Genomic DNA, 23,343 nt, shown 5'->3' with positions numbered 1-23,343 from the left:
ATAACGCAAGACCCTATCTCAAAAACAACCAAAGCAAAAAGAACTGGCCGAGTGGTTCACGAGGTAGAGCACCTGCCTAGCAAGAGCGAGGCCCTGAGGTCAGCCTCCAAATACCATCAAAAGAAAGATGTGTTGTGTAACTTCCACGAGTTTTCCCACTTTGCTGTGTGTGCTTGTGTGTGTGTGTGTGTGTGCATGTGTGTGTGCTTCTCATTTTTTGCCCAGGCCACCTGAACCATGATCCTATTTTAGACTTTCCGCTATAGCCGGGATGACAGGCATACTCCACCATGCCCAGTTTTTTCCACTGAGATGGGGTCTCACAAGCTTAGTTTTTTCTTAGTCTGGCCTGGAACTGCAGGCCAGATCTCAGTCTCTAGTGCAGCTTGGGATGACAGCGCTCCACTGAGTCCAGCTATTGTTTGAGAAAGGGTGTCACTAACTTTTTGCCTAGACTAGCCTTGAACCACTAGCCTCCCAGTCTAGCCTCCTGTGTAGCTAGGATTACAGGCATGAGCCACAAGTGCCTGTCTTCCAATATTCCTTTTATTATTGATTTCTACTTTTATTTTGTTGAGGACACTGGTATACTTTGTATAATCTGAATGTTTTTTAACTTATTTTTTGTTTATTGGCTAAGAATATGATCTAGGATAGAGAATGTTGGGAGGAGTAAGTAGTCCAGAAAAAGCTCAGAATGCTAAGAGCAGATCTTGGTGATTTTAGGGGGAACTCAGACCAGAATGCTGACGGTAATATGGACAGGAAGTACTGTGTCCATGAGGTTTCAGAGGGAAACAAGGACCCTCTGAGAATCAGACAAGAAGCCATTCTGGTCCATTCTGGGAAAGAACCTGTCTACACTTTGTCCACACCTTGAGACTTTGTCTGAGGCTGAATTTATAGGTGACAGACTAACTAATCTGGAAGGAAAAGTTCAAAGCAGCACAGCAGGTGATGGCTTGGGTATTGTGACTGCTCTTAGACAGAGTTAAAGTGAGAAGTTAAAGCAAATGTTGAGCAGAAAGATTTTGAAAATTTGCAGTTTGGCTAGAAAAGGAGCCAAGCAACGTGCGGTTGCTGAAGAGATTAAAAGCATTAAAAAGAAGCCAAATCCTTTCCCCAGGGACAGCAGGAGAGATGTCTGGAGGGTATCTCAGGAGTTGACCAGGTCCCATCCATTGCAGGCGCAAGGGTGTAAGAGTGTAGACTCATTCCAAAGACTGCATTGAGAAGAGAGTGCCAGAACACCCTGCTCACACAGGGCCACCTAGGGAAACCTAGGGAATCACCTCCCCAGGATTCCCTTCCCATGTCCAGCTGTCCCAGCACTCAGAGGCCCCTGCAGCCTCCAAGAGGACCCACCTACGGCTCCAGCTGGTGGCAGATCTTGGCTCCATCCATTGTGATGCTGATTTTGCATGCACAAAATGCAAGAGCTATGGGGTCATGGAGGCTTCCACCCAGATTCAAAGGAAGGTCTGGGAGGCCAGCAGTGTGTAGCAGGGTCTGAGTTTCCTGTCAGCACCTCTGAAACGACCACGAGTGAAGTGGCAAGACTGAAGCTGAAACTACAATGGAGTTAGAGATTCCAGGAGTGTGAGAATCTGCTAGGAAAAGCTGCAGGCAATGAGCAGAGTCCCCAAGACAGTGGCCAGGTGGGCTGCAGCCAGCAACCACATGTGGTAAGGCTGCTCCAGCCTTTTGAGCTCAAGTCATGACACCATGTGTCCTGGACACCAGACATGGAGCTATAGGATGTACTGAGACCCCCTTCTATTTTCCTATTCCTCCCTTTTGGAATAAAAATGTTGACTTTGTGATAGTGTATCTGGGCAGTATGTAAGTTGTTTTTGATTTTACGGGGACTCACAGCTAAGAGTTTGAGTCTCAGAGGAGATTTGGGATTTGAACTCTGGAGTGATGCTGGAACAGCTGAGATTTTGGGGACTCGTGGAGATGGACTGAATGCATTTTGCATCGTGAGAAAACCATGAGGCTTTGGGGGCTAGGGTTGAATTTATGGTTTGCATATAAAATGTGATCAGAGGCTCATGTTAAAGGCTTGGTCTCCAGCTGGTGGCATTATTAAGAGGTGACTGGATCACAAGGACGGTATTAATTACTTTTCTCATTGTTGTGATTAAAATGTCTAAGAGAACAACTTAAGGAAGGAAGGATTTATTTTGTTCACAGTCTCAGAAGGTACAGTCTATGGTGTTTGGCCCCGTGCACTTGGGCAGAGCATCATGGCATCAGGAGCGTGTGGAGGGAGAGTTCTTTTCTTCAGGGTGGACAGGAACAGAGAGGGGGACAGGAAGGGACCTGGGACAAGATACCCCCAAAGACCTGCTCCCACTGACCTGCTTCCTCACTAGGACCCACCTCCTAAAGTTTTCACCACCTCCCAAAATACCACTACCAGCTGGGGACCAAGCCTTTAGCACATGGTGGGGAACTTGAGATTCAAACCATAGCATTCCACCCCTGACCCCCAAAGACTAGTATCCAATTCACGAAGTGAATGCATTCAGTCCATCTCCAAACAGTTCCAAAATCATTCAAAAGCTCAAGTTCAAAGTCTCCTGAGACTCAAGGAAAACTCTTAGCTAGGCCCTACCTCCTAAAATTCCCAGAACTTCTTGAAATACTGCCACCAGCTGGGGACAAAGCATTTAACACAGCTGTGGGGGACATTTCGTAATCAAACCATAAAAAAGACACTAAGTTCATTGATGAGTTCATAGCTAAATAGATTGTTAGGCTGTGGAGCTGGGTTGGAGGAATGAGGTCACTGGGAGTGTGCTCTCGAAAGGTATATCTTGTCCCCAACCCATTTCTTGTCCTCTGTATCTCTGTCTCTTGCTCCCCCACTCCCTCTCTTCCTCCCTGTCCCCTCCTCTTTCTTTTCCCAGCTCCCATGAGGCGAGCAGCCTCCTTCACCACGGGTTTCCACTCCACAGTGATCTGCCTCATCACAGGCATAAAAGCCAGTTGACCATGGACTGAACTCTCTGGAACTGTGAGCCAAAATAAATTTTCCCCTTACATTATTTCAGGTAATTTGTCACAACAACAAAGAAAGCTGACCAGCACAGCCTGGAATATATTTTTTATCCTTTTACTTTCATCCTGTTTGTATCTTGTGATTGAAAATGAGGCTCTTGTACCTGCCATTGGATTAGGACCTGGGTTTTAATGTTATGCCAATATCTGCCATAGAACTGGAGAGTTAAGCTGTACACATTTCATGTAGTTACTGATGCAGGAGAAGTTAACTTTTGACACCTTTTGAGAACTTTCTTTCTACATGTCCTGTCTTCTTCATTCCTTAATTATTATAGCCTTCTTTTTTGTTAAACAGGTATCTTTCTAGCATACCTTTGATGAATTTCTTTCTCATTTCCCTATATGTTTTTGTTATTTCCCAGGGATTACACTTAGCATCTTAATTTCTAATAATCCAGGTCAAATAAACACCAACTTAATTTCAAATAAACATAAAAACTTTACACCTGTATAGCCTCACTCATTCCCTGCATGCAACAACCACCACAAATTACAGCTTTGTGTCTGTCAATTATGGGCACATATTTATTTATAATAATTACTTCATGCAGATAGGACAAAAACAAAATTACATTTACCCCATGTCTTACAATTGTCTACATTGTAACCTTTGCTGGTGCTCCTAATTTCTTCCTGTAGGATGTGAGTCACTGGATTCTGTCCTCACACTTCTTTTCTGAATAACTCTCTCTCCTTAGCATTTCTTGCAGGTGACAGCTGTGAGTGACAAACTCTCAATCACTGTTTATCTGGGAATGTCTCAATTCATCCTTCATTTTTAGGACAGTTTTTCCAGACACAGACTTCTTAGTTGACAGGATTTTTTTTCAGCACTTGGGATGTCACCTCACTGCTTTCTTCCCTCCGAGTTTTGATGGTGAATCAGCTGTTAATCTTTGCCTATGTTAGTCACTTCTGTCTTGATTTCTTGTCAAGATTCTTTGTTTCTGACTTTTTGATAGTTTGATTCAGATGTGGTCTCTTTAAGTTTATTTTACTAGGAGTTCATTGAGTTTCTTGGGTGTGTAGATTAATGTTTTTCATCAAAATTGGTATGTTTTGGCCATCACTATCTTTTCTCTTCCACTGTCTGTAACAATCCCCTTCCATGGTTAGGATGGATGACATAGGTTTGTGAGACTACATTCATTTCTCTTTGTTTTTTTTTTTTCTTTGTTCCTCAGCTGGATAATTTCACTGTTCACAGTTATCTTTACATTATCTGTCTGCTTGGATCTATTGTTGAGTTCCTCTCATCAATTTCTCTCTTCAGTTGTTGCACTTTTCAAGTCAAGAACATTTATTTGGTTATTTTCTCTACTTTTTATTGGCCTTTGATGAGATGTGGTGTCTATCTTTTAGTTCTTCATATGTAGTTTTCATCCATCCTTTGAGTATATTTGCAATACCCAATTTAGCCAGGCATGGTGGTTCACACCTGCAATCCCAGTTACTCAGGCGGTGGAGGCGAGAAGATCGTGGCTTGAGGCCAACCCAAGCAAAAAAAAAAATGAGCGTGAGCCTGTCTCAAAAATAAGCCAGGCTTGGTGGTACACAGCTACTTGAAAGGTGAAGGTAGAAGGATTGTGACTGGAGTTGGCCCCAGCACAAGATCTCTCTGACAAACAAAGCGAAAGAAAACGGTCTGAGCAATAATAGGAAGGAACAAGGGTTTTTGCTGGTTGAGATAAGGATAGCTATACAGGGCATTGACTCACATTGATTTCCTGTGCATGGGTGTTACCTTCTAGGTTAATTCTTTTTGATCTCACCTTTTCTCTAGTTCCTGGTCCCCTTTTCCTATTGGCCTCAGTTGCTTTTAAGGTATCTGCTTTAGTTTCTCTGCGTTAAGGGCAACAAATCCTATTATTGCTTATACTCTCTCTACAACAAAATTAGAAATAAGGGCAAAATAGTTTCTGCTGGGTACTGAGGGGGTGTGGGGAGAGGGAGGGGGCGGAGTGGATGGTAAGGGAGGGGGTTGGGGCAGGGGGGAGAAATGAACCAAGCCTTGTATGCACATATGAATAATAAAAGAGAAAGGAAAAAAAAAAAAAAGAAAACGGTCTGGGGCAGGGTTCAAATGGTGGCGTGCATACGTGACTTCAATCCCCAGTGCCACAAGCAGTAATAGCAAACTCAATTTAAAGTCGTCGCCTAGAAGGTTTGACCTCTGGGCTTTCCATAGGCAGTTTCTGCTTTTCCCTGGGTAAGTTTGCACTCCTGGTAATTCTTTACTGCGAACCACATATTTTGGACGCTATAACGTGACAACCCTGGGCATAAGATTCTTTCCTCTTCCTATTGCTGTTGCTGCTGCTCTTTGTTGGAGTATGTGTTGTTTACTTAGTGACTTTTCTAACTAATTCTTTAAAGTCTATCCTTTATCATGTGTGACCACTGAAGTTTCCATCCCCTTAGCTTAGTGCAAAGAGATGTCCCTAAACTCCTAGAACCAAGCTTGAGCCCAGTCTTTGCACCCTGGCTCTGTGTAGAGAGCACACTGTGCCTCCCACACTCAGCCAGGCAGCTGTTGGCTTGGTCTTGGCCCTCACGTCCTGCCACCACCAGTCCTCAAGGTTAAGAGCGGAGGCAGCTCAGAGCTCTCTCAAGTCCTTCATGAGCATGAATGTAGCCCTGAGAAGAACGTGCCTGGCCCTGCAGATTTCTAGGATGAGGAAGGAACTTTTAAAAGCCCTGTTTCCCCAGCTCTCCTCCCAAAGCTTTTTAGTCCACGGTTGGCACAGACATCACCTGTCACCTTGCTCAGCAGTGACTGGAATGTTAAATGCCTTGCGTTCCCCCCTGCAGGTAGCAGCAGACAAGTTCTAAGTGGCAAATAAAGAGAAGCCCTTCCAAGCAAGACTGAGGTCGACAGTTGCAATTCTTTGTGAATAAGGTCTGTTTGCTCCCTCTGGTGAGGGTGCAAACAGAGACTGAGCTATTGTTCTACTCAGGGCTATCGCTGAGTTAGAAGTGTAGGAAGTGAAGGTAGTAAGGTAAGACACAGCACCAGAAAACCTGACACTCTTGATTCAGGTGCCTTCTCAAATAAATGTTCCATGGGTTGTCCAAGCCTTTGCTCAATTTCCCAAGTTCCAAAGAAGTTGCTTTTTGACTTATTCTGTCCATTTTTTCATTGCTTTTACACATGAGTGGTATTTCAGAGTTCCTTACTCTGCCATGTGTGCTAAGGTCCTGCTGGTATCTATTCTGAACATGAAGATGCTCGCGGATGCCACAGGGTGCTTCCTCAGAGTTATCAGAGCCACGTTTTCAAGGTACCATCTCCCTGGGAGGACAACTGTTCCAATGCTCTGTCACGAGACAGGCTTGTGACATGCTGCTGAGCAAAGTCAAGCACCTTTCATCCTCTGGCTGCATGGTGTCTTGGAGACCTTGCTATCTTGTTGATACTAGCAACTCCAAGAGGAGGCAGAGCACAAAACAGACGCAGCAGACAGAGCGCAATTATCATCTCAATTGACATTCATGTTGCCAGGCAATGTATTTCCCATTGTTGGGGCAAGGAAACGAGGCAGAGGCAGGGCAAGTGCATTGTCCCAAGCCTTAATCACCAGAGTCAAGAATACAATCAGCCAGTCCCCCACCTGGGCCCTAAGCCAGTCCCCCAAGCTGCAGGATTTCCCCAGCTGGATTTGAGCACAGGAATGTTTGTTCACAGAGAACCATGAGGGTTAATGTGACTCAGAGTTCTGTTCTGGGAATGCTGAGACACGGTTAAAAACCGGGAGCCAATTTGTGCTTTTTTCAACACTTCCACTGACATAAATCTCACCACAGGCCCTCGCTACATCATTAAATATTGACTGACGATTGGGACACAGAGTCTTTCAGCTGATAGATTGTTAATACTTAGGAGCTTCTGGATTTTATCATTGCCTTAATGACTGTCTTAAACACACCAGAAGATTCTACCCTGAAGCAGAATTTAACTTTAATTTATGTAACTGAGAAGAGCTAAGTGGACTAATTGTAAGTTTATTTTCCTTGATTTTTATACAAGTCATTTGTTCCAACAAAGAAACTAATTCTTTCTCAGTACGGAAACTTTTAAGAAAGAAAACCCAACCAAATCAAAATATGTAAAGGAACAGAAGATAAAAATCTTAAAACCTTCCACTCAGAAACAATTGCTGTCACTGTATCTCTTGCCAGCATTTTGAGTATCTTATTTTCTTTTCATCCTTAGAATTCTGCCCTGAATTTAACTTTTATTACAATCACTGTTCACATGATTAAAATTTCAAAACATCATTATTTTCATACCTTCAAAATATTCCAGGCCGGTCATAGTGGCTCACATCTATAATCCCAGCTACGTGGGAAGCAGAGATTAGGAGGATCACAGGTCAAGGCCAGCTTGGGCAAAAAGTACAAGACCCTATCTGAAAAACAACTAAAGTAAAAAGGAGCAAGGTTCAAGTTCTGGAGTGCCTGCCCAGCACGCACGTGTGCACATGTATATTTATAAATATGCTTGTATACACATTTATTATAACTATTCTAATGCAAGAAAGTGCCGTAACTTATGAATCTTTCCAATCACGCTGACTATTTAGGCTGCTTCCCATCTCCCACTGTTGTAAGTAATGCTGTGAAAAACACGTCTGGGTGGCACAAAGATACTGGTGTGTTTATAATACAGGAGTCAATCCAGGCAGCGGGTACCCAGTGAGACACAGGGGTGCCAGCTGACAAACCCGTATGCTGTGGTCACTTCTTCAAAACACAGGAGTGAAATCAAAATGGGCAATCAACTTCTAAATTAATAATGAAAGGCAGGACTGTAAAATAGGTACAGTGTATATTGGGGGGTACTAGGGGAAGGAGGGTGAGTGGAGGAGATTAAGGTGAGGGCATACGGCTGATGGGCTCTATATACCTATATGAAATAAAACAAAGAAACATCTCGCAATTGCTTGAAGTGGGGAGGGGAGGAAGAAGGGGGGGAGATGGTGGGGGGCGATCTAACCAGTGTACAATGTAAGGCTATTGGGAGTTGTCATAATGAGTCCCCCTGTACAATGAATATATCCTAATAAAAATGGGAAAAAAGAATAAGTGATCGCAATATAGGAGCAATTTGGAGAAATATTAAGAACTCCAAAGTTCACCAGAGGAAGTTCTATCTGAGGCACAAGGTATCCCAGAGGACCACAGGACAGGTTCCTGCATGGGGAATGGGGAGCACTGAAAGGCAGAGTCTTGCAGAGAGAAGCAGACGCAGAAAGTCTAGCAAACTAACAGAAGAAAGCAAGATGGATGTGCTCTGCTCTTCTGCTATCAACTGCAAATGTATAAACAGTGATTCATTTCTCATTTCTGTACACAGTGAATACTGGAAGGAATTTTAACCCTTGACAGCTTAAAAGTGTGTCCATGTGTCCACGCTCATTTATTGAGCATGCACTGTCTGTCAGTGTCTCTGTGAGGAGGCTTATCCAATTTATCCCTTCATAGAATTAGAGGCGACTGACAGATGCAGCATGCAAGGCTCAGATACAGAGTGACTCGCTCAAGGACTTGTAGCAACAAGTGACTAAACTGGTCTCAGTCCAGAGTCTGTTTTCCTCCACAATGTCAAGTGGCCTCTCTTCAACACTCTCCAAAAATGAAATGGGCACCTCTCACAGGCACTTGAAGCAGCGAGGATACAGTTCTAAGTAGATTTCGAAAACTGTACACGAATCTCAGCCATCTCAGGGACTCTCCAGGGACAGTCTCAAAGCTGACAAAATGTTAGAGGCTGAACACATTCACCAACTCTTCTACTTTAGAGACTCTAGTTCGAGAACATCATCTCCACAACAGAGACAGGGACGTATGCCGACCTGCACCAGGCTGCTTGTCACAACGTCATGTAGAGTGACAAACAAATGCAAACAACACAAGCAGCCTGAAATAAGAGCTAAGGTAAAGTTAAGTAATTGAAGATTTAATGTAAACTTGGTTATCGTAACGTGGAAAGTAAATACCCGTGGTTGTCAGAAGGTGGAAAGATGAATGCGAAAGTGCACTGAGCAATGAGTGCATTTAAGAAGAACTATGCATGGACGTGCAAACCACTCCTGGGAACCTCAGCAAAATTTAACATGGTTTCCACTCAGAATAAGCAACAGTAGTGATTTTTATCCTCTGTGATTTTTTGACCTTTTATATTTTTTTACTATGAACACACATTATTTTTTTTCTTTTTTGGGATGGTACTGGGGTTTGAACTCAGTGTCTACACCTTGAGCCACTTGCCAGCCCTATGTCTGTGATGGGTTTTTTCAAGATAGGGTCTCATGAATCATTTGCCCGGGCTGGCTTCAAACCATGATCTTCCTGATCTCTGCCTCCTGAGTAGCTGGGACTACAGGTGCCTGGCACGTTATTTCTATGATGGAAAGAAATTGTGATGGGTATACCAAATGGACAAATGCAGAATGCTCTGGGTAGACATGCAGTGGAAGGCAAGACACACGTACTCATTCACTCTCAAATGCTCAAGAGCTGCTACTGCCCTGAGCACTTGATGCTCAGGACACAGGAGTGGACCAAGCAGTCAAAAATCCCCACCCCAAAGGGGTTCTTCCTCCACAAAGGGCTGGGATTCCTACTAACTGATCTGCAGACTGCATGAGGAAGTCCTCTTGCAAGCCTGAGATGACCTTGGAACACTTCACCTGTGACTCTCCCCAGCTAGCCCATGGGTGCCCCCAACACTGCGTACCTCGCCCCTCTCCTTCTGTCCCAGGATGGCTACCTGTGCACACTCCAGGGACTGCAAGGGTGAGCCTCTGCCAAATGTCTCCCAGCACACGCAGACAGCTGGGCTGACTCCGCCAGGCTGGGGGAAGCATGGGAACTTAGGCGCTTCGGGGTGTGAGACCCACAGCATCGAACCAAAAGCTTCTGTACAGCAAAGGATCAACGGAGACAAGCTATAGAAGGAGAAGATATTTGTAAACTATAGGTCTGATAAGGGGTTAATACCCGAAATATGTAAAGAACTTTACTTAGTAGCAAGAAAACAAAGGCAGAAGACCCAAAAGTCATTTCTTGAAAGAAGACAGAAATCTCCAACAGGCATATAACATAAGTTATAACCACAGTCTGATAGCATTTCACACCTGCTAGAATGGCTTTTATTAAAAAGACGAAAGACAAGTTTTGGCAAGAATGATCCATTGGTGGTATATAAATTATTATCGTCAGTATGGAGGTTCCTTGAATAATTAAGACTAAGCCGGGCATGGTAGTGCACCCCTGTAATACCAGCACCCAGGAAGGTGAGGTAAACAGATCATGAGTTTGAGGTAAGCCTGAGCTACATTAGGTTTAAAGCCAACCTAAGATACATATCCAAGCCCTGTTCCCCAAAAAAACAAAGGGATGAGGTGTGTCTCAGTGAAAAAGCAGTTGCCTGGTATATGCAAAGTCCTAGGTTTGATCCCCAGCACTGCAAAAAAATTAAAATAGAATTACTTTATGATCCAGCAATTCCACTCCCAGGTATAGCCGTGTAGCCAAGGGAATATAAGGAATAGGTTCCTTGCAGCCTTCTCTACAATGCCACGATGTGCACATGACCTAAGTGTTTGCTGATGGACGAGTGAATCAGGAAAATAGGGTCTGTTTTCATACCATATGATTCAGCTTTTAAGCGGTGAAGGCCTGCCATTTGCAATGACACGGATGAAGCCGGACGACATGCAAAGTGCGGCGAGCCAGACGCAGAGATGCCGTGTGATCTCGCACGTGTAGGATCTGAAGCACTTGAACTCGTACGGAATCAGCGTAGGGCGGTGTGTTGATTGCACTCATAGGTTCAGGGCTATGGCGTGGGGAAAACAGGGAGAAGTTGGAAACGGGGAAAATGTTCAGAACCAGGATTGCAGAGTCTGGAGACCTGATGTACAGCTTGGTGAGACGAGTTGGTAAGCACATATCACATATTTGAGGTTCTGTAAGTCAGTCGACTTCATGTATTCTTCCTACACACACAGGGACTCCCGCGAGGTGACAGACATGTCCAATACCTCATTTGTGGTGATCATTTCATAGTGCATGTGTACATGAAAACATCACATCATACACCTTAAACATATGTAACTTGATGTGTCAGTCATCTCCAAAAGTTGAGGGAAAAAATCTCTGCCTTACGATAATTTTAGTGGAAGTGCAAACAATTAAGATAAATAAACAAAACACCTGGCCATTAGATAGCAATGAGAGTGTGGGGAGATGACAGTAGGGGTAGAAAGATGAAACAAGAAGGCCAGAGAAGACCTCACTGAGAAAACAGCCACATTTCAGGAAAGACCCTAATGGAAGCAAGGAAACCAGCTGCAGGTGTACCCGAGGAAGAACGGCTCAGGCAGATGGAGAGGCTGTGCAGATGTCCTGTGGCAGTGCTGCAGTGTGCAAAGCATAGCAAGCAAGAAAGTGCGTGTAACAGGAGCAGACGGTAAGATCAAAGGTCCTGAGGTCACCATGGATATGATACCCAAGAACCAGTGAGAAAGTAAAGGTGAAAGTAGAAGACCATGTCTGAGAGGGGTGGGGCTTGCGAGGGGCGGGGCTTGCTCACAGAGAGACTCCCAGAATTCCATCCTTTGACTTTTGCACAAAATGCCCTGGGGAGCCACCGCGTACACTGGAGCACCTGATCTGAGCAGCAGCTCACTGCGATGTCCTGGCTGCTGTGCTGGGTTGCTATCTGACATGGGGTGAACACTACAGGCTGCTGCAGAGACGCAAAGGTGACAGTGGCCTGAGCCTGGAAGGAACAGTGGCTTCATGCAGAGGAAGCTGTTGTAGACCGGGTGAGGAATGAGGAGTCAAAGACAACCCCAAAGTTTTGTTCTGGGCATCTGGAAGGATGGAGTTTCCACTGGCTGCAGGAAGGAGCTGTTTAGTAATAACTTAGATCAAGAGTTCGATTTTCTGTGCATAGCAATTACCATGTGTAGAACTATTAACTCACTAAGCAACAGCAAGCCCCTAAAACAAGTGGATGAAATTGTTGCCTTTTTAATTAGCAAATAGTTAAAAATGTTCTGTAGCAGCAGCCTAGGGTATGGAAAGTCAAGCACTGACATAAATTTTATGCAAATTAATTCAAGAGTAAAACTCAAGACTCTCACAACGTTCATAAATTTCACCTCTTTAATTTCCCTTCAAGTAATCCATTCTGAGGAACGAGCAGAAAGTGTGGACAAGTTTATGGACAAGTTTAGGTTCCATCTTATACATTCATACTCCCAAAAATAAAAACCTGGAGAGAGCCCAGACGTCCAGTGGGAGCAGTTAAAACACGTTCTTGTATGTCCTCACGATGGAGCACGGTGCAGCCATTACAATGTTTCATTAAGAATTCGGAACACGGTTTAAAAAAAGTTGTCAATACGGAATATGAAATGGTATAGCTACAATGTAAAATAAACAGTGTACACTTAAAAAATGCTGGGGGAGGAGTCACTACTGCCTATAATTGTCTCTGGGTGACAAGAATTCTTTCCTCTCTTAACTGTAGCATTTTCAGCATCTTTGTTTCAGTTTTACGATAAAAATGATTTTGTTTTAATGCACATAGTTATTCTGATCTCACATGTTGTTGCACAAAATGAAACAGACTGAAAGCTGAGGTGGCACCAATTCCACCGTAACACTCTCCCCCAGGCAGGCCCTCTTCTCAGTGGCAGAGACACTGATCTTCTGAGAAAAGTGGGTGTGGGGTTGGGAACATTTGGGAAAAGACAGTGGTGATGGGGAGGTTGAGGCCAGACATGGAAATCTGGGGACAATGACCTGGCAAGTGAGGTGGTGGTGGGCAGCTCCCCAAGTGTCACTGTTGTCTCTGAATTCAACAAGGGGCATCCTGGGTGGTGTTTAACCCAGAGTGGACAAAGCCACTGGAGGTGCCAGATGGGATCAACTTTGATCAAATGAGGACTTTGCAACCAAATCCCCAGAATTCTCCACCCTTGGGGCAAAGGCTCACACAGGCTGCATCATTAATGTCACTGAAATGTGACCTTACATTGTACTCAGATGAATTTTTATCTTCCACTTTTCACATTGTGGTAATTTATTTTTGGGTTTTTTTGTTTTTTTAGACTGTAACAGACACTAGAGTTTGTCCACCCTAAAGCCATTCTGCCATCTTTCTGGCTGAAGGCTCCAGAGGAGTAAATCCTTATGGATCCAGGACACAGAGTAGTTGTGTATTTTGGCCAGTGATTGGTCCAGGGCAGGGACATGTGACCAATGAGCTGCAAGGGAAAGTCCACAGGTAGCTTCCAGGAAGTACTGCGCCCACTAGTAAGAGAAGGAAGAGAAGAAAAGGCTCCTGTGCTCCTGTTTTGGACAGTGTCCCCTTGAGAACACATACTCGTTCAATTGATGTTACATGGAACCACTGTGTGACACACCTTCTAGTTTGTTGACTACACCTAAGGAAACATGGCAAACAAGGTGCCTGCTCACAGACAGTTGACAGAGCACGGAGGCAGCTCAGTACTGCCAGGGCCTCCAGATGACCAGAAGCCCATCTGGGTGTCCCTGCAGATAGTGACCCAACCAACAACCAACAAACAAAGCCTTTGTCTTCTCTCTTTGACCTTCTTCTCCAGTGACCTAGCCTGCCCATAATAATTCAGAGAAAGAAAACTTACTGCCTAGTAAGATTTTACAAGGAAGGAATGAAGAGTCCCTCTCTGGCCCAGACTTTATGATATCATAAAAAAAAAAGCCCAAGTACCTTATGATATCAGTATGTCCTATCATCGTGGCCACTGTAACCACGGCAAAGATTTACACATGTATACGTTGTCACCACTACCATTCTGTAACCTGTAATTACCACGTGCGCAGTCCACCAGCTTACAATTCAACGTGTTTCCGGCATGTTGAGAAGATGCAAAATGCAGATATGTCACCATCGATCAACCTGATGAATATGCAGTACTTACCCATCAGTGAAAAACGATTTAAAGAAAAATGCTTGTCAGCAACCCAGAGTGACGCTGTGACTCATAAGATGCTAAGAAATGTCCCTAGGCTTTGGCTCAGTAATTCTACCCTAGGGGAGTTAACGATTATAAGAAAATGATCCTTAATGCAGGCGAAAATTTCTTAACAAAGATATCAATTTAGCATCATTTGTAAAAGAAACAAGGGTAAGCTAAATGTCCCCAAATAGGGGACAAGATAGAAAGCAACAGTGCATCCCAGTGGATTAACATGCAGTGGTTACAATGCGACATTGAGCCACTGCTGTGTAGAGTGGCTTCTTATTCTTACCCCAGGAGTTCTGTCCGCTCACGGGAGTAGGACCACCTCAGGTCAGAGCACACCTTCCTCTGACACCTTGACTTTGGGCTTTGTCATGTGACTGACTTCAGCCAATGGCACGGAAACAGACACGACCAAGCAGAAGTGTGAGATGTGCCCGTAAGGCTGGGCTTTGCCTGGCCCTCTGCCCCTGCCCCGAGATGGACTGACCCGTGTTTCCTCCACATCTTCAGCTCGGGTTCCAGGCCCTCAGAAGTATGAGCAAGAAACAAGTGCTTATTGTTTATTACTGGATATTAGGTTGATATGCAATAAAATGACTGATAAAATTAGAAGAATGTGAGTGACGTGTGGCAGCTACTTCAGAGGCTGAGACTGGGAGGACTGTGGTTCAAGGCCAGCCTGGGCAAAAGGCTCAGGAGACCCCGTCTTAACATAAGTAGATGGATGTAGTGGTTCGTGCCTGTCATCCCAGCTATGGCAGGAATTTAGAAGGATCGCAGGCCAGGCCACAGGCAAAAGCAAGACCCTGTCTCAAAAACCATAAACCAAAAAAGTCAAGCCATAAAGGGGTGAAGTGTGCCTCAAGGGGTAGAGCACATGCCTAGCAAGTGCAAATCCCTGAGTTCAAACCCCAGTATCACAAAAAAAAAAAAAGAAAATATGTACCCACATGGACCCCTGCATTACACAAGCAGCTCAAAGAACAGGAAACTGTTTCTCTGACACTTGTTAAGTGGGAAGTGGGACAAAAATTGCACCTGCAATGTTAAGGAAAAAAAAAACAAAAACAAAACAAGCCCTAGGCTTGGAAAAGGAACCCTGAGAAATCCATTTAAATGAAGATCACTGGGTAATTTTTTTCAAGTTTCTGAATTTTCAATTTTTCTATGAAAAAAGCATGTAATAACAGTATAAAGAATTAAAATACTTGACAGATTTTGATTAATATATAATTTTTTTGCAGATAAATTAATCTTAAAAGGAGGAGAAAATAAACCTTGACACCAGGTGAGCACAGGGTCCATAGCTGAGATGGAAAAAGATCTGATTTCAAGATATATTTTAATTTTAAAAACACTACAGAAGAAAAGGAAAGCATTTAACAGTGATTTTTACAGAGGTTATACAAATGTGAATAAAATTTACACTGTGGATGAATGTCATGGAAACTCGTGAAACTCTCAAATTCCATTTCAAATCTATTAAAAAAAGAAAACAAATTCCATAATACTTACCCTTTTTTTTTTTTTTTTTTTGTGGCAATGGGGTTTGAACTTGGGGCAGTACGCTTGCCAGGCAAGCGCTCTACACTCGAGCCATACCCCTGGCCCTGCTTGGGTTGTACTTATTGTTCAGATAGGGTCTCACTTTTTCTTCCCAGGCTGGGCTCTGACTATGACCGTTCTACCTCTGTCTGCTGTGTAGTTGGGATTACAGACATGAACTACCATACCTGGCTTGGTTTTTAGCTAGACTCTTGCTAACTTTTTTGATCAGCAATCTTCCAGATCTCTTCCTCCTGCAATACATGGCATTAAAGGAGTGTGCCACCACACCCAGCTTATTTTGCTAACACTTTTTTAAATGAAGTCATGGTAGAATTGTTATACTTGCGCTTTTCTGGTGGCAACAAAACAGTACAAAGTTCTGAAATGTCAGCATCTTATTTAAATAAATTCTAAGAAGATTTTCCCTCTTTATGAAATAATCACACTGCTGGAATTTATACTAAAGAAAAAAATAGGACACAAAAATTAATTTTCATGTCTCAAAATGTGCACACAAACTCCTTTAGGTCCTTGGGTAGCTCCTGAAATGAGACTCCAAGGAATCCTTCACAACAAATAAAAAATGAAAAGAGCAGAGCAGAGATTACAGCGGTGCTGGAGATGCCAAGTCCAGCAGGAGTAAGTGCCAGGTCCTGCAAGCAAAGGCTGCGGTGGAGAATGAAAACCAAAACCAAAAGAAACCCGTCCTACCAAAGTCTGAACCCAAAAGCCTAGTGATCAAAATAGACAGCCAGTACTTTCTACTCCTACTGGAAAAATCTCAGCTCTCTGCAGAGGAAGATAATAAGTAAGTATCCACACTAAACCGAGAAATATCTGAAGTTAAAACTCCAATGAGAAAGATGGCCCAGAATTTGTCAGAACATTCTCCAATGAAAATGGGCGCTAACGTTTATCATGCTAGGCGTCTTGTAGTGCTATAAACAGCGACATCTTCCACGATACCTCGCACACAAAGAAAGTTTCTAGACACCTGAAGAAGAACCCACAGAAACTGACAACACAGTTATGAAGTTGAAATTAGCAGAACTCAAAAGATTGATAGAGAGAAAATGAGTACACTGGATGGTGACTTGAGGGATTTTAGGAGAGAGAAGGAAATTTTGAAAGAAAAAAATAAATGAAAATCCTAAATCTAAAATATACAATATCTCAAATCTGAGAATTCATTGAATAGAAAGAGCAATAGAAGAGAGGCTCTGTAAACTTGAAGACATTCAATAGAAAAGTATCCAAACTAAAGCAGGGTGACAAAATCTCTCTCTCTCTCTCTCTCTCTCTCTCTCTCTCTCTCTCTCTCAATCTCTCTCCCTCTCCCCCTCCCCCTCCCTGTCCCTCTCCCTCTTTCTTTCTCTCTGCTCCTGCCCCTGCCTTGCTGTCACTCTATCTCCATAACATGCAGAATGTATAAACAGTCTGACATACATATTATAGGAGTGCTGGGAGAAGGAGAGAAGAGAGAATGTGACACAAAATAGAAAAATATTGCCGAAAAGTTTTCCAAACCATCAATCCACTACTGAAGAGGCTCTACAATGCCTAAGCCGAAAAACAACAACAACAAAACATACCTGGACAGATCAGAGGCAAATTGATAAAAGCAAAACTTCAAGCAAAATCATCAAAGCAGCCAGGATAAAAAGACACATTACACAGAGAAGAAGGATTTCATGGTGGCTGGCTCTCATCATAACAGCAAAGTGAAGATGCAGGAATGGATCTTTAAAGTGCTGGAAAAAATATTTGTCAACTTACAATCCTGTGTCCAATAAAAATGCTCTTCCAAACCAAAGTGAAATAAAGACATCTTACATCCACAGAAGCTGGAATTATTTGTTACCGGCAAGTTTGCATTACCAGAAAGGGTAAAGGAACTTTTTAGACTGAAGGAAAGATATATAAGAAAAAATTGAATCTACAAGAAGTAATTAAGAGCACTGGAAATATTTACATTTGTCCACTGATGAAAAACACTTTTTGAAAAACAATCATGTTAAAATACCCATATACCATGAATTTTATATCACATGTAAAGATTAAAGTACATGAGGAAACAGGACACAGATGGAGAATGGAACAAAACCGTTGTAGTCTCTTTGCTTTCACAGGTAGAAGTGGAGCCTGCAAATCAGACTGGTGAGTTAAGGCAGTATATTTCAATCCCCGCAGCTACCACTTAAAATACAAAGAGATTTAGCTAAAAGGCCAATACTGGAGAAAGAACAGAAAGCCAAAGTTATTAACCTAACAAAAATACAAAAGAGAAAAAAGAAGAGCAAAGAACAGAGAAAATAAATCCAAAGGTGGTAGAATTAAACCCAGCCACGTCAGTGACTATGTTAACCCTAACTACTAAACTCCCCAAAAAAACAGTTTTGCAGCCAAAATACCAAAGATGCAACCATGTGCTACTTCAAGTGATGCTGAAATTAAAAGGTACAGATGTTTGTAAGAGCTGCTGTGACCACACTCACAGCAGCTGCTTTTCCTGAGACAAAGCATTCTTATCTCTATAGTGTTAGCTGACCAAATAATCATCGCAAATGTGCAGGTAACTATAAACACTGAAAATACATAAAAAGCCAACAAAACTGAAGACGACAGAAAATTCACGATCGTACAGAAAAATGTTAAGACACTCCTCTCAGTAATTAATTTTTAAAAGCAACAAAACTCAACAAGGACATAGACACCTTGAATAAGCAGTGACATTTGTTAAACGCTGCAACAATAGCTGTAGGGTACACATTCTTTCCAGCATGCATGGTCTGTTTACCCGGTGTATCAAAAGCTGAGCCTAAGTCTCAATACACTCAAAGGACTGAAAATAAAGAGACTTGGGAGTGGGGTTCTCAGACAAATGAGACCTTTGTTCTAGGTTTTCCAGTTTTGGTATCAAAAGGCATGGGGAAAGAGTCCAGGGACAGGAGTACTGGGAGTACAGGACACAAGTGTGTGCAATACGCCAAGAGAAGCTAAGGTGGACTCAGGAAGTGCTATTTGCGAGGTAGGGGAGCCTGGGGAAGCAGTAGATCTGGGGACAAGGGAGAGAGGAGAGTGTACAATTGAAGGACATTAAATATGACTTCCCACTAGATGGCCACATACAAATGTATGACCGCTGATTCAAAATTTGAGCTTGCAGGTGACAGGCTAAGCCTGAAATATCTTATGAAAGTGGAAGAGTGTCAGCACATCATACACTTGTGGCTTTTAAAATCTATACTGCTTTCAACTCATCTCAAGACAATATGATATTTAAGAATCTCTGTCCTATAGACATGAGCCATAAATTTATATCAGAATCTAGTCTCATTAATTACAAAGAAATGTAATTAATAAATGCCTCCAGAATGCAGTCTCCCTCAGGAAGGTGTAAGCCAAGAAACCAACCAAACTACCAATTGCATACCACAGCCTGATCTTGGGTCATTTTACTGAACAAGAAAGAAAAAGAATCATGAATTATACTTTTGTTTCTTTCCTTACCCTTCACGTGACAGAAGTGAAAGGAACTGGTAAAATAGAACTCCTGCAAGATGTAAACCCAGAGTTTAAGACCATGATACCTCAGAAAGATCAGAAACGTGTTATTTTCTGGAAGAAATAAAATGCCAGTGCAAATCACTTTCAAATGCAAATTTGAAGCGAGCATTATTCTGGTTAACGCGCGAAAGGTGTGTTCTACGAAGCTCCTTTGATTCCCTTGAAAGAGTGATGGAGTAATTGCACTCTGGAGAGAAGAGTGAAGAAACGGAGCTGGAACTTATTAAACATGACATGCCGTGACTTCGATTTTGTTTGAAAAGTGTGCTTTAAAATAATTACATTTTTAATGGAATTTATAAATATCTTATACCGCTAAAATGATCAGCAGAGAATTCTGCTGTGGCAGAATTTTGTGGCGCTTAATAAGTTCGGTTGCCTACAAGTGAGAGCTTTGCTGGCATTTCCTCAGGATCGAGGGGCTGGGACGCAGCTGCAGGTGCATTTGGTTAGTGTGTTCATCGTGTCAACGTGTCAAGAGAACTACACATATTCACTCAGACACAGCCAACAGTGTAGGCGTTAATGACCCTCCTCCCTTTTTCTTGGATTTTTTTTTTTGAGGTCATACTAGAGCCTTTAACCTTTCAGCCACTCACCCAGCCCCTGCTTTAGTGATTTTTTTAGATAGGGTCTCATGCTTTTGCCTAGCTGGCCTCTGACCCAACCCTCCCAATCTCCACCTTCGACATAGCTGTTAGATTTTTATGATGTTTTCTGGCCACCAAATTGTTCCCTCTACCAACCCATCCTTTGGTCTGTAGCATGCGTGACTGTTCTAAAATGACATCTTGGTGATCAATCCCCAGATGAAGTCATCATGTCTACTCATATCATAATTGTCAAAAGCCAGCTTCATGGCTGGCAACCAGTGCCAGCACACAGGGCACAAAGGGCCCAGTGCTTGGGTCCACCAAGGCTGCTCTTGTGTCTTTGCAATTCTGCTTGGGAAGCATGGTGGTGCACGCATGGGTCCCTGAGGGGCCCAGATCCTGTAGACCCTGATGTGTGGAGACTTGGCAAGACCCAAGGTATGGTGGTGTCATTCACAACTGAGTAACCAACAACAGCGTCCACCCTGTGGGGCTGCATTCTGTCCCAACCTGCTTCGGACACAGGACACAGGCCATGGGATGTGATAACCTGGATGGCCAGGGAACCCTACTGCATCCTTTCTTCCTAGGGTCTGCCTTTGTCTAAACTTCTATTCATACACAGAGCAGCCACCCTAATGGGCTCATTTTAACTTGATTAACACCTTGTCTCTAAACGAGGCCATAGCCTAAAGGAATGGGGATGCCTACGGCTTCAATATATCTTCCTTTGAGAGACACAAGTCAACCTACATTAGATCAAAACCTTTCTTTAAGATGACAGATGTTTTAAGGGACAGGGGCTCAGTGTCTGACCCTCCTAAAGCTTGCCCTCCAGCCCTGGGTCTCACCTACAGGCTGCAAAGAAATTCAGCAAGAACAAGCTTCAGATCTGCTGGAAAGTTGGAGGGGGGGTGGCGTCAGTAGCCCATTGGCAGGAGGGTGGCCGTTCCCATTGGTGGCCCCACAGGACTAGCCAGAGTGTGGCTTCTGCAAAGAGGCCTCTACCTTGCTGCCAGGCACAGTGAGGCCCCAGCTTGAGGACAGAGTCTCCAATCCTGTTTCCTAGGAGAATGGAAGTGAGAACGCACCACCTGACAGCCAGTGCAAGCTGGTTGAGAGGAACCTACAGCCACCTTCTTCACCATGAATAAACCGCTGCCCATCGCCTGGCTTTTCTGTGTGTTTTGCCTCTAGGTTGGGCCATGAAGCACTCAGTATACATTACTCACTCTTTCCTCCCAACCACCATTGTCACAGGGCATCCCGGGTTCCAGAGGAAGGAACTGAGGCTCTGGGAGGTAAACAGCCCAAAATGGCATAGCCAGTGTGTAGAAAAAGCAAGATTTGAAGCCAGACCAAATCCTGTGTTTTTAATTACAGGATTTAAATCACAAAATTTAATTTTAATAATACTTATACAGCACTTAGTAAGCCCAGGCTATGTCAGCATTTTACACATAGAGCCTCATTTACAACTCCCAATAATTTATGAAGTAAATACTCCTTCTCCTCTATTGAACAGATGAGGAGACTGAGGTTCAGAGAAGTTGAGAAACCTACTAAAGAACGCCCAGCTAGTGGATGGCAGTACCATCACTGGATCCCAGGCCGTGTGGCTCTGGGAGCTGTGTTCTTAACCACCATGTTGTGTAAGGGACATACCCACTGGAAGATCCCATGGTGGGCCTAGGCAAGCAATTCTACCACATCCCAGGTACACACAAGTCCAAGGCCCACAGCACATCACATCTCTAAGTTGAACTGGAAGGTGGTGTGTGGTTTTGGAGGAAAAGAATGCTGATCAGAAGATCCTTGTGCTGCTGCTGGGAAGAAAGCACGATGTCCCCTTCAGGGACCTGCTAGTACTCTGAACCCATACACAGATGCCTAAGGGACAGACCCTGCAGACCTCACCCCAGCTTCAGCCTGCATGGTCCATGCACAACCCAGCACTATGGATGGTCCATTCACTCACAAAGCCATTCAAATATCCCCACCAGCTATCCATAAGCCAAGGGTCTCCAAACATATCATTAACATCTCATTGATCACTATGGTTGGTAATAATACTCTGTATTTTTTAACTCTGTCAAGACTATCTCAGGTGTTCCTACCCGCCCCCGACACACACACTATGTAAGGTGATGTGAATTAGAAACAAATTATATTAGACTGAATATCATTGTTTTGCACCCACATTTATCTTCTGTAACATTTTTATTTTTATTAATTATACAAAACAATGTGGTTCATTATGACATGCTTACACTGGCACACTCTATACTTGGATCATGTTCACCTCCCCATAGGCTCTCACCCTCTCACCCTCTCACACCTCTTGTCCTCCCTCTCCTGCTTTCATGTGTATTTGTTTTTTTAAATCTAGATTCCACATATGAGAGAAAGCATATAATGTTTGTCTTTCGAGTCTGGTTTATGTTGCTTAGCATGAAAATCTCCTGTTCTATTCATTTTCCTGCAAGTGACGTAATATCATTCTTCTTTATAGCTAAGTAATACTCCATGTGTATCAGTGGCACATTTTCTGTATCTGTTCATCAGCAGATGGGCACCTAGGTGATTCCACAGCTCAGCTGTTGTAAACAGTGCTGCAACAAACGTGGGTGTGCAGGTGTCTCTTTTGTGGGCTGCCTGTGATTCCTTTGGGTACATACACAGGAGTGGTACTGCTGAATCATATGGGAGTTCTATTTTTAGAGTCTTGGGGAGACTCCATACTAATTTCCACAGTGGCTGCACTAACTTACGCTCCCACCAGCAGCATGTGAGATGCCTTCTCCTCGTCCTCATCTGTATTTGTTGTTGGTTGTTTCCTTGATGACAGCCATTCTGCCATCTGCCACAGTGAGACTCACTGTGCTTTTGGTTTGCATTTCCTTCATGGCTAAGGAAGTTGAACTTTTTTCAAGTATTTATTGATTTCTTTTGAGAACTGTCTGTCCAATTCATTTGTCCACTTATTGATCAGGTTATTTGTCCTTTGGTGCTTAATTTTTTATTGACTTACATATTCCTACTCTAGTCCCTAGCCAGATGAATAGTTGGCAAGGATTTCATCTCATTCTCTGGGCTGTCTCTTCACTCCAGCAAAGCTTTTCTGTGCAGAAGCTTTTTGTGTGATACAATCCCACTTGTCAATTCTTGCTCTATTTCCTGAGCAATTGCAGTTCTATTCAGAAGCCCTTGTCTATGCCTATGTCATGAAGTGCTCTCTCTCTCTCTGTTTTCCTGTAGTCATTTCAAAGTTTCAGTACTTCCATTAAAGTCTTTGATCCATTTTGAATTGACTTTTGTACAGGGTGAGAGCTAAGAATCTAGTTTCTGTCTTCTCTACATGGATACCCAGTTTTCAGCACCATTTGTTAATGGTTTCAGCTATCTTTTCTACAATGTATGTGTGTGGCACCTGTGTCGAGAATCAGATGGTTTCTTGCTTGCTGTAGATAAAAGTTTCAATCCATTTCTAATTTGAAGCAGAAGCAAAAAATTCCATTGCAAAAAGCTGTATTAAAGTA

The 23,343-nt window shown here is 43.2% G+C and overlaps 1 protein-coding gene across 5 annotated transcripts in view; it reads right to left on the bottom strand.

The window, feature by feature from the left end:
• The window catches only part of Stk32b (serine/threonine kinase 32B), a 331,454-nt gene that overhangs the window by 292,790 nt on the left and 15,321 nt on the right, over positions 1–23,343 (bottom strand). Inside the window, exons 1-2 of one of the 5 annotated variants that reach the window (XM_074042634.1) lie at positions 10,723–11,233; positions 9,842–10,019 (exon numbers count right to left, since the gene is read on the bottom strand). The exons of the other annotated variants lie outside the window; for them this stretch is intronic. Coding sequence (XP_073898735.1) covers positions 9,842–9,938 — 97 coding nt within the window. The 5' untranslated portion in view covers positions 9,939–10,019; positions 10,723–11,233. Of the gene's footprint in view, positions 1–9,841; positions 10,020–10,722; positions 11,234–23,343 lie in introns of those variants that run through there. 5 annotated transcript variants of the gene reach the window in all.

The sequence above is a fragment of the Castor canadensis genome, chromosome 9, assembly GCF_047511655.1.
Source record: "Castor canadensis chromosome 9, mCasCan1.hap1v2, whole genome shotgun sequence".
In the NCBI taxonomy this organism is placed as follows: Eukaryota; Metazoa; Chordata; class Mammalia; order Rodentia; family Castoridae; genus Castor; species Castor canadensis.
Note: the sequence above shows the minus strand (reverse complement) of the source record. Positions and strands in the feature narration are given on the sequence as shown.